General features: G+C 35.2%; 1 protein-coding gene across 3 annotated transcripts in view; it reads left to right on the top strand.

Moving 5' to 3' along the window:
* Positions 1-12112, top strand: part of ARHGEF12 (Rho guanine nucleotide exchange factor 12) — a 150039-nt gene that overhangs the window by 63488 nt on the left and 74439 nt on the right. Inside the window, exons 2-4 of one of the 3 annotated variants that reach the window (XM_007121706.4) lie at positions 1596-1619; positions 3150-3235; positions 4853-4909. The exons of 1 other annotated variant lie outside the window; for it this stretch is intronic. In XM_007121706.4, coding sequence (XP_007121768.1) covers positions 1596-1619; positions 3150-3235; positions 4853-4909 — 167 coding nt within the window. The remainder of the gene's footprint in view (positions 1-1595; positions 1620-3149; positions 3236-4852; positions 4910-12112) is intronic. One more of the 3 variants, XM_007121707.4, reaches the window with a different exon arrangement.

Here is a 12112-nt window from a genome sequence, read left to right as displayed (position 1 = left end):
ACTGTAGGGTGGCCCTTCTTCTTTATCTTCTCATTCCATTTTTGTCCTCTTTCCCTTCCTTTTCATTCCCTTGTAAGAGAAAATAACTCAGGAAACTGGTTTACAGTCAGTAGTCTGGGAACTTCCAGGTTTCTTTACCAGAATCTCCCTGGATGATGCAGTTTCTGACGCAAGCAGCATTGTTTTTGGGTAGGAGTTTTTATAATGGCTGTCAGGCCAAGTGGCTAAGGTTGCTAACTGCAGGTATTATCCTTTGCAGAAATTCAGCTGGGAATTCTTTTCTGCCAACTTTTATGTTCATCTTTAAATTTAAATCCCATTCCCTTCCACCTCCCCCAACAAGTAAGGATGGAATACTTAGGAACTCTTATTTCTGAAGATTTGGTAATCTTTTGTAATCAGTATATTCTCTAGAGCAGTGTCCTCTCTTTTATCCCAGAACCCCCTTGCCTTGTTATCCCTAACTTGGTTGTAAGTTAATATGCTATCACTTATTAGGAAAATTTTTAGATTCTCTGTCTTTTTCTTTGAATCAATTTTTATTTATATAGGCGTTAAAGGGATTTGTAATTAAAGTTATATTTAGACTAAGGTGTTTTTTTTTTAAACTAAACTATCTCCATGCCAAATAAAATAGTCAGGTATCATTTTATGTTTATTTCTTACTACCGCTACTAGCAGCCTTAAAAAAATTTACTGATATTCTTAATAAGCCCGTTCTTATCACCTAAATAATCTTTACATAAAATGTTATAGGTTGAGATAATTCTAAAAAGGACAGAAATGAGAAGAGGAACGGGAGGATGTTTGAGAACACTCCTTTAGACTTAGGTTAGCATTTATATATAGCATCCAACTCTTATCAAGAAGCCTCCAGTAATATTTCCTTTAAAAAAGACAACCAGGAGAAAAGGCTGTAGTTCTTTTAGCTTACAGAACTGAAAAAAAATTTAAAGTACCTTTGTTTTCTACTTTTGGAATATATTTTTAATAACTGATAGTACCCCAATGGTAGTTTTTTCTAGATTTCTGGTATTATCTAAACATAAATAATTGAGAATAATGATTTAATCATGATTAAAGGTTGGACACAGACCAACCAATAAGTACCCAGATATTTTGGATGGGGAAAGGTCTTGAAGAAGGAACTTTTCTTGCTAGGAAAACTGAATATAATATTTTAATGGTAAAATATTTCTCTTTGCTTAAATTTTGTTAATCTGTAAAATGGAAATAATATCTTCATAGTTTTTTTTTAGGATTAAAAAATAATACATGTGAACAGTTTAGAATAGTGCTTAGCATCTACTAAGCTCTCAATAAATGTAGCTATTGCTATTATTATTTGAATTTTTAAAAAGAGAACCAATACTCAGGGACAGCTGATGGTAAATGCACCTGCAATTTAAGATTTAACAAAGTAGTTAAGATACTAAAAAATGGTATCCAACTCCACCTGTTTGTTGAATCTTGCTTTGGGAAAGTTAGTATAAGATTTAAATCCCTTATTCTGGTTTTGTAGAATTAATAAGCTTAATAACAATCTTGCAAGTGAAATAACTACATCTATTCTTTTTGTTTTTTCTTTGTTTCAGGTTTCCCCTCAAAAAACCTATAAGGTAAGTTGTTCAGTTGCACTTCATATGTTGAGGTTAAATTTTACTTAGAAGTGTTCCTTCAAAATTATGGTGCATTTTTGTGGTTTTAGAAAATGTGGATTTAAGTAGTTTAAAGGTTCAAAATGTTTTACAAATTTAAAATATAACAGGTGTTGCATATTTTTTCTGGAAGACAGCATTATTTTGATAACATTTCCAATGTTTTTAATATAAGCATTTTAAAAGTTTGTTCAAATTGATACTTAAGATCACTCCCTATGAAGAGATTTAATTTTAAAATCTATTGTGACTGTTTTCAGTTTTGAGTAGCTTGGGGAGTGTAAATGGATTGCCAGTTTTTGATGTGTTTTATCACTTGGGTAACTGTAACTGCCTTTTTAGTTAATGAACTTTGACAAACTGGATCAGTCTTAATTACCCTAAGACAGTAAAGGAAAAAATCCAAAATGTCCAAATATGTCTGTGCCTATATCTGTATCTCCATAGTTACTCATTTCCTGGAATTAAACGCCTCTTCCTCAGTACTCGTTCTTCAGCATCTTTTTTCTCTCTCATCTTAATTGTTGTATGTATTATTTAAAATGTAGGTAGTATGTCATTCCTAGTTATTATAGTACTTTCATCATTTCTAGTGATGGCATAGTCCAGGATACCAATGCTAATCTTGGCATTTCAAGTAATTAGAAGTGTATGTATTATAGTAGTGGTCTTGTTTGCTGCCCAGCCATTATCTGATCAAGTATAATTGGGTAGGTCATAGGAAAAATAATAATTCTTATGTCATCTGGGCCTTGGAAAGACTTCTATGGCAAGAATTAAAGGCAGGCTTTAAGAGAGCCTTGCCCTAGAGAACAAATGTATGGACACCAAGGGGAGAGAGCAGGGGCGGGGGGGTGGGGGGAGTGGGATGAATTGGGAGATTGGGATTGACATGTATACACTAACATGTATAAAATAGATAACTAATAAGAACCTGCTGTATAGCGCAGGGAACTCCACTTCACTGTACAGTAGAAACTAACACAACATTGTAAAACAACTATACCCCAATTAAAAAAAAAAAAAAAGCCTTGCCTCAGATTTTTCTTTTTTAAAACTGTTCTCATCCATGCTGTATTTACACAGTGTTTTTGAACCTGGCCATAATATACATAGGGTTGGGGAATATGTTTAATTACTTTTAGGTACTGTTCTCTTATCTGTTAAATGGAAATAATAGTTATTAACCTGTGAAAACCACTAAAAGGTTTTAAGCAATTATTTCTCAGAATAAAATAGACTTTATTACTAAATACCCTCCTTATTTTTATGCACTTTTTATAAACAGGTAAATAGACTCTGTATTAAACCTAGTATAGACTGAATTTTAAAACTTCTTGAAAAATATAAATTAGAGAGGTTTATGAGACTGTGTAAGGTAAAATGATTTCTTGGTTTCTCTTTTTAAGACACACTTGGGATTTTTAAATTAAGTTTTTATTCCAATTATTTTCTTATAGTAAAATATTTAATTGCTTTTATTTAATTTAGGCATGGAAGTATTTTGAACCGAGAGTCACCAACAGATAAGAAGCAGAAAGTTGAGCGCAGTACATCACATGATTTTGACCCCACAGGTAAAGCGCTTTGTTCTGCCAAAGAATATGGAGAGTAGTGAAGTTTCCAGTAATAACACTTTAAGCTGCATGACCACCTGAAACACCCAGCAGTAGCTGTTTGATCTGTTTAAGACTCTCCTTCCTCTTCAATTACATAATATAAAACCTTTGCATTCAGGAGGAATACAAGCATTTTTAACTTTCAACACTATGGATTCCACTATGGAAACATCATTATAGACTTTATTATATTTTAAAATAATGATGATAATAGACATGGTTGTTGTATCATAATTGGAGATTTTGGTCAGACCAAGAACTTGGGTAAATCCTAGGTATGAACAGTAGTATGTTTATAAAATCAAGGCTATAATCAAGGCTTGATAACAACTACATATTCTGTAGTCATCTAAAAATTCAGGTGTGATCATGGTAAATGGAGTATTAGATAAAATAATTTAAAATTAATGATCATCTCATTTTAGAATAAGGAAATTAATAGAAATCCCTTCTTCTTCAAAGAGTATTCTAAACTCAGACAGCTGTCTTTCAACCTCAGTAGTGTTGATCTTTCCTAGAGTTTTCATGCTGTTGGACTTTTGACTGTTTATATTCTTAATTTTGTATGTATAGGTTGAACCCCTCTTGTAATATATAGGCCTTTGTTTTCGCCTTGTAAACCCACTCAGTATTTAATTTATAAAAATTGCTTGATAATTTTGCTTTTGTCATTTGAAACTTATTCTTTGTTCATATACTCTTTTATTACTTGTATGTTCCTATGACAAAAGATGAAGTAAGTAAATGCTAAGGTCTCAGATACATAAATATGATATATCTATTTTTAAGTATTTTCACTTAGAAGTAAAATTTTTAAATTTTAATGGAGTATTTTTTGTGTCTAATTAAGATTGTTTATACTTTTAGTATAGACTGCTAGTTTATTTTGAAAAATATAAATATTATCTAGGAAGGGAAGAATGGGAAGTGAATAGCTACTAAGTTACCTGCATCTTGGGTGGTAGGTGAAAAGTGAAATCCCAGTCATCAATTTAGGAGGCTTTGGTGGTGGAAGTATGTAATATGTAACTTCTTGCATCTCCATTAAGAAAAATTCTTTATTTCTGACACCTAATTTTGATGTCATAGGGCTCAGAGGCTTTCATTTATATGATTAGTTACTGTCTTGATAATTAGGGTCACATGTTTCTGCCCTATGCTCATCGAAGCATTATAGTCTTGTTAGATTGGCTTACTCTGTATTGGTCATCTGTGATGTGCCTGTCTCCAAAGACCGATTAGCAAAGTGGTATTCAGTGCTTCATAATGAGATTATTACAGCTTTTAGTGCTTTTGTCATCTCTACAATTGTCAGATGATATATTTTGTAGCCTTTTCATGTATTGTTTTGTTTGAACATATTTTTATTGCACTCTTTTCTTTGATAAATCTAAAATATGTCATTACCTGTGCTGTTCATGACTATTCTAAGGGCTGTCACCTGTGATGTTCATACTTTGTGTTTGCACGATTTAACTTGATCATGATTCATTCTTTTTTCCCCCATGAATTTTTCCCCTTACATTGGTCTCCATATTTTCTATATCTCTCTCCTTTTCTCCCGCTCCTGTGCAGATAGCTCCTCCAAGAAGACAAAGTCTAGTTCAGAGGAGAGTAGATCCGAGATATATGGTAAGCTAATGTAGCCAATTCAGCCTTGCACCTTTGGAGCTTGCTTCATGCTGTTTCTTTTCTTTCTTTCTTTCTTTTTTTTTTTTTTAACTGCAGTCTCTTGTGTCTGCTCTGCATGGCATGATCTATTGCAGGGAAAGGGAGCCTGGGGTTTTAATGTGGCTGTGATGTGGAAGCTTAAGGTTGCTAGAAACTAACATTGTAGAGTAAGAATAGGCACATTACCCATCTTCTCTTTTGTCTTGTTTATGTTAGGAAAGTGATTATCTCTAATATGTTTGGGTCAAGTTTCTCCAAATAACATGGATGAGCCTTGAATTCTTGGCATTTTCTTCCCATGTCCCATTTGCAGAGTTTGGATCATGTAGATTTCATCAGTGCTACCAGTCTTTTTCTCTAAGTATAGTACTGGTATAGTTTGATGTGTTTGCAGTTCTTTGGAATTTTAATTTTATTTTTAATTGTTTCTTTATTTTTAATTGCCTCATCATCTGGAAATGCTGTTCTTGTGTAATTTATTTACAACAGCAAAAATAGCCTAAGTATTTTATTTTTGTAGCATGAAGAATGTCTCTGCCTTTCATAAGTTTCCCCAAAGCTTATTCTGAATGGGAAAATTTCAAAATGACACCTTTAAAAAATAATCTTCACAAAGAGCAGCTTTAACCTGAATGGTCAAGTTTTGCAACAGATAATTAAAACACTAATATTTCCAGGCTATGTCCTGTCTTCCAAAGATAATATAAACCATGTTTGTGAATTTCAGACATATTTTTCCTTTTCCTTTTCTTCTGCATAGTTTTACCTGGCCTCTTTTCTTGATTTGGCATCTAATTAGTGTTTTGAGAAAAGTGGATAAGAGAAGCACTGCCTGGAACCTACACTTTTAAAATAATCTATGAAAGACCAGTAAGTTTTTTTTTTAAAAGAAGATTCCAAATTTGGCCTCAAAGGAAAACCAGGTCTTCTCCAATAGAGCCAAAAGTCTATCAAGTGGAAGTTTCCCTGGGTGTAGCTGTTTCCTAGCTTGATATACACATGAAAGGAAAAAATACATGAAAATGCCCCCTTTCTCTTTTAAGACACTTTATAATTTATATCTCCTGACACTTGAACACATAATGTCAGATACTATTTAGTATTATGAGGCCTGTGTTTGGTTATAAATCAGTTAATGCTTCTGTGTTAGATACATACAGTTCTTTGCTTGGGTTTATGTGACCAGTACTTTTTCTGTGTAGTTAAACCTTTTACAGTAATGTGTACCATGCCCTATAGCATGTCAAGTTCATGCTTTTTCTTCCTTCCAAAGTATTTGGCTCCTCATAAGTTCTTGAGACTCTGTCTTTTTGTTCTATATAAAGAACTTCCTATGGTTTATTCTCTTCTTAGGAATGTGAACACTATCTTTATAGCACCATTCTTTTCCAGCAACCTTTGCAATGTTGTAATTTCATCTCCCCCACCATTTTCCTAGATCTGTGGTATGTATGCAAAAGCTTGCTGTTTGCTTTGGATGAGACTAACAATTTAGGAATCCATGACTAGAAATAGTATACTAAGATTTTTCTTACCAGAGATGGGAATATTAACACTAGTTCAGACATGCCATTGGCTTGGTAGTAATAGAAACATTTTAAGTGGTAATGAGGAAGTAAGGTGTGGCTTCTCTGTGTTTGTTTCTTGAGAACCCTTGAAATACCTTTTTTGGAAGGAACTGAGCCATGAGTTCTCAAAAAGCACTTTTGAGAGGGATGAGTTGATCAGAACAGAGTTAGCATGCTAACTTAAATCTCTTTGACATTACAAATATTTTATCACCTGTGTGAATAGACTTCTTCAGACTGTGTGCAGTTAGCGTGGGTGAAAAGGAATCTCTAGAGAGTTATGGAAAGCTTGGAAATACTGGAATATGACTGAGTAGAATCATAGCAACTGGTGACATTGCTTTAGTGTAGGGTCTCTTTAACAAGCCCACTTTTAACTTTTAAGATTATACATTGTCTTCTCTTGGGGTAAAATTGTTAGCTGGGTACTTCACACAAATACTAGTCATTCACTTACAAATTATTTATTTAAACTTTCCTAGCCATTTTTAGAGTCATTTTGTGAGATAGATTTACTTTGCTCATTTTAAGAGGAAACCAAATGTTTGTTTTGTATTCACTTTGTTAAGTTTCTGCCCAGCGCAGTAGGTCAATATTTGTTCCTTTTCCCCTTATTTTCCCCTCTGAACCTTTTGGAGTCTGTTGACCATGTACAGATATATTTTCTGATCTGCAATTTTAATGATACTTAATTTTTTATTTTCCTTACTAATATTGTAATGGAGAAGTTTTGTGGGGGTTTGAGGAATATGCGAGATTTAGCCAGGGGAATTTTGAGTTAGTCTACAGCTTCTTCCTAACTTCTGTCTTGGTGTCATGAAGAGATTATAGCTGATGATATTATGTACAAGAAAATAAACCATGTCGTTTTGAAACTGTCTTAGTCTGTGTCAAAAAGACTTCTGTAATAAAATACCAGAGGGGCTTCTATAACAAAATACCAGAGACTTGGCTTAAACAACAGAACTTTATTTTCTCACAGTTTTGGAGACTAGAAATATGCAGTCAGGCTGCCTGCATTGGTCAGGTTCTGGTGAGAGCTCTTCTCTGGGTTTAAAGACGGCCACCTTCTTGCTTTGTGCTCACATGGTCTTTTCCTTGGTGCAAGCACGTGTAGAGAGAGGGAAAGAGAGAACAAGCTGTTTGGTATTTTATAAGGATACTAATCCCAGCATGAAGGCTTCACTCTTATGACCTTATTTAACCCCAGTTCCTCCCCAAAGGCCTCATCCCCAAGTACTATCATGTTGAGGGTTAAGGTTTAAACATATGAATTTTGTGGGGGTGACACAAACATTTAGTCCATAACAGAAGCGAATTGTTAGTACTTGAAATATCCAGGTTTGGATACTTCAGAGTGTGTTTTCTTTTAATTCATATATTTTTTTTATTCCAGCTTCTCATATCTGTAAAATGAAAACTTCTTGGTTTGATTTTTACCCTCACCAAGTTATTATTCTCTGTTTTTTCTTCAACCTTGCAAAGAGCATTCTACATGAACCTTCTGTGTCCTCATAAATCATTCACTTCCTAACCTCTTAAAATCTGACTTCTGAACACATACTATCTGGAAGGTGAATCAAAATATCCAACTTGAAAATTTATGAACTTTTTCTCAGTTCTCACCTTTCCCTTGTGCCATTGGGCAATGTTGATGCCCTTTCTTTGGTGTATATAATATTAAATCAACCTGTTTCTTTTCTCTTTATAATGGTTTTGTCTTTTCTGTACTTGATTTCTTTTTCCTTCTTATAAATAGAGGCATGACTCAAGTTTCTGTCCCTGATCTTTCTCCCTGTTTCCAGTCTCATATTTATAACTGTTTGCTGAATACTTGCACTCTAACTATCCTTCAAATACAAATGAGCAATCTGGAATTTATCATTGTTAACTATGGCTGGAAATCAATCTTCCCCTTGATTTCTCTGATTCTTTTAATGGCATGGTCATTTTCCCATTTATTTAGTCTTATTTTCTTAAATTTATCTTTGACTTCTCCCTTTCTCTTGTCCTCTATTGTCAACTACTTGTCAGGTTTAATTGGTTCTGCCATCACATTATTTTTCACCCCCTGCTGTTTGGTTTCATCTCCACTGCTTTGTTCAGTTTGTCATCATGTCATTAGACTATTTTAATAGACTCATAACCTTCTTTCATGTTTATTTCACATTGATTCACTTCCTTTTCTCCATTCTACTGTATTCAGTATTCAGTCAGATGAGTGTTACTAAAGTAAGGATTTGGTCATTCACTTTTTGGGAAAGTACAAATAGTTATTAAGATATGCCCTAATTTGTTTCCAATTCATCATTCTCCATTAATCTAGTACTGTTCACCCAAAGGTATCAGACTGTCCTCCAAATTTTCCTTTCCCAAATGTGGCTTGGTCCTGTTTCTTTGCTCATGCCATTCCCATTGTTTTGAATGGATTATCTCCTATAACTCGCTATTAGAATCCTCCCCATCCTTCAAGGCCTAGGTTCAAATACTGCCTCTTTCATAGGGCTTTCCTAGGTTTACCCAGTTACTTTTGTTGTCTGAACTTTGACATCCTGCTTTGTATCAAGTTATTTGTATTTATATTCATCTTTGCATCTCCCATAATGCCTGACACACTGGAGTGACTCAATTAAGTGAGTTTTGAATGAGTGGTTGTTGAGATTGGGATGAAGTACTTTAGTGAAGAGAATTGATGGAATACAATGTTGATTCATCATAATTGGATTTTTCTTTGCTTTGAAAAATTTTAAGGTAGAAGAAAATGTAACTTTGAAAAGAGACTTACTGTTGGTTATAGTCTAAAAGAATGAAATCGGCATGCTTGGAACTTAAGCCTCCTCTTGCTGCCAGCATTATGCATTTAGAATCAAGAAACTTCTTAATCAAAGGATTATCTGAGGTCTAACTCATAAAACATGATGTCTGGCAGCAGTTTAAAAATGAGCTGTTTTTATGGAGTTGCACATGGTCTTTCTCCACACCCTTCCCTGAAGCTAATTTTTAAGAGGTGAGACTTAGAGAAGTTTGGTCATGTAATAAAATCAAAGCTGAAGAAAGACTAATGTGCTTTTCCTAAAGTAAATGCAGTATGAAAGGTTTAGCATGTTGCCTTGCATTTTCATTAGTTTTCTGTTTGGCAATATAGTTGTTGCATTGTTCAAGGAATGTATTACAGTGAAACTTGAAAGAGTACTTTTTCACCTTTTTCAGAATACCTTAAAGACTTCTTCCCTTCCCCACAGCAAAGCATTACAAAGACTTAATTTTTTTCACTTTCAAAATACAATCCTTGGTAATTCACTTTTGAGTAAAAAACAGTCTGTTTTATATGGGTTTCAAATGCTGCATTGGAAAGGGGGATCAAGGTGGTGGAGTAAGAGGATATGGAACTCATCTACTCCTAAAAACATGAAAAATAATCCACATGAGGAAAAATTCTCACTGAAAACTAACTGGAATCTGGCAGAAAAACTCCTATACAACCAAAGCTGCAAGAAAGACTCCCACATAATTGGGTAGGTCAGGAAGAAAAACATCAGGCTGAGATCTCTGCCCTTAGAAGGGAACTAAGAGGAAAAGGGAGATAGCATGGGTGGACGCTCACCCTGGGGAGCCACAGACTGGGCATCCCAGTTCTGGGATCCTGTGTAGAGGAGACAGGCCTCCTTGCTGCTTGGAGAACCAGTGGGACAAATAGAAAGGCTGGAGAAGCCTAGACTCCACTTGTGAGGAGTATGCAGGTACTGGCTTGCCAACAAAACACACACTTAAAAGGAACAGAGCCAGTTGGAGCCTGACCATCAGATTCTGCTCCAGCAACTTGAGAGCAGACTCCACCCCTGACAAGGTGGTGACTGCCACTAAGTAGAGAGGAAATCTAGCCTTAGACCCTGTGCAGCCTCTAGTTCCCCCAACACCAGCCACACCCCCTATCAAGGTGATAGTGGCTAGCATACCCTGAGGAAAAATGTGGCTGGCATCTACATCAAGTTCAGCCCTCACACCAGAGACACTGGCATATACGGTCTACAGTGGGATGCTCCCAAATGAAAACATCCCTCAGGACCACAATGGATAACTGTTTCACCTAAATTCATAGAGACAGAGAACATTAAGTAAAATGATAAGGAAGAGGAACTACTCTCAAAAGAGCAAGAGAAAACCCCTGAAAAAATAAATAATGAAACAGATAATCAGTCTACCAGATAATTAATTCAAGAAGTTTGTAATAAAAATGCTAAATGAATTAAGAAAGAGAACTGATCTAAGCACAGATCATTTTAACATGGAAATAGAATCCATGAAGAAGACCCAATACAAAATAGATAATTCACCTTCTGAGATAAAAAGCACTCTAGGGCTTCCCTGGTGGCGCAGTAGTTGAGAGTCTGCCTGCCGATGCAGGGGACACGGGTTCATGCCCCGGTCTGGGAGGATCCCATGTGCCGCGGAGCGACTGGGCCCGTGAGCCGTGGCCTCTGAGCCTGCACGTCCGGAGCCTGTGCTCCGCAGCGGGAGAGGCCACAGCAGTGAGAGGCCTGCATAACGCAAAAAAAAAAAAAAGCACTCTAGAAGCAATGAATAGCAGACTGAATGACACAGAAGAATGCATAAGTGATCCAGAAGATAGAATAATGCAGATCACCCAATAAAACAGCAAACAGAAAGACAAATTTAAAAAAAAAATGAAAGCAACATATGAGAACTTTGGGATAATATAAAACATGCCAATGTTTATATTAAAAGGGTTTCAGAAAGAGGAGAGAGAGAGACAAGGGGATCAAACATGTATTTGAAGAAATTATGACTGAAAACTTCTCGAACCTGAAGAAGGAAACAGATACCCAGATACAGAAAGTACAGAGGGTCCCAAACAAGATGAACCCAAACAGACCCACACCAAGACATATCATAATTAAAATGGCAAAATGTAGTTAAAGGTAAAGAGAGAAGTCTAAAGGCAGCAATAGAAAAAGTGGCATACACAAGGGAATCCCCATAAGGCTATCAGTTGATTTCTCTGCAGAAACTTTGCAGGCCAGAAGGGAGTGGCATGGTATATTCAAAGTCCTGAAGGGGAAAAACCTGCAACCTAGGATACTCTACCCAGCAATATTATCATTTAGAATAGAAGGATAGGTAAATAATTTCTCAGAGAAGCAAAAACTAAAAGAATTCAGCAATACTAAGCCTACCATAAAAGAAATGTTGAAAGGTCTTCTCTAAATGGAAAAGAAGTAAGAATCTACAGGAAAGGGAACATCCCAATGGGAATGGTAAATATACAGTAAGGATTGAAGATCACTTTTGAAAAATTGTAAAAGCAACTATAAATACAATAAAAGTAAAGGGATAAGCATGAAGATGTAAAATATGACCTCAAAAACACAAAATGTGTGGGAGAGGAGTAAAAAATGTAGATCTTTTAGAATGTTTGAACTTAAATGATTATCAGTTTAAAGCAAGTAGATATAATTATGGGTCAACATATATGAACCCAGTGGTAAGCACAAATCAAAACCCAACAGTAGAGGGTACTGTAAAAGAAAGGAGAAAGGAATTCAAGCATACTACAAAAGAAAATCATCAAACCACA

This window comes from Physeter macrocephalus, chromosome 16 (assembly GCF_002837175.3).
Source record: "Physeter macrocephalus isolate SW-GA chromosome 16, ASM283717v5, whole genome shotgun sequence".
Taxonomy (NCBI): Eukaryota; Metazoa; Chordata; class Mammalia; order Artiodactyla; family Physeteridae; genus Physeter; species Physeter macrocephalus.
This window is presented reverse-complemented; position numbering and strand designations above follow the sequence as displayed.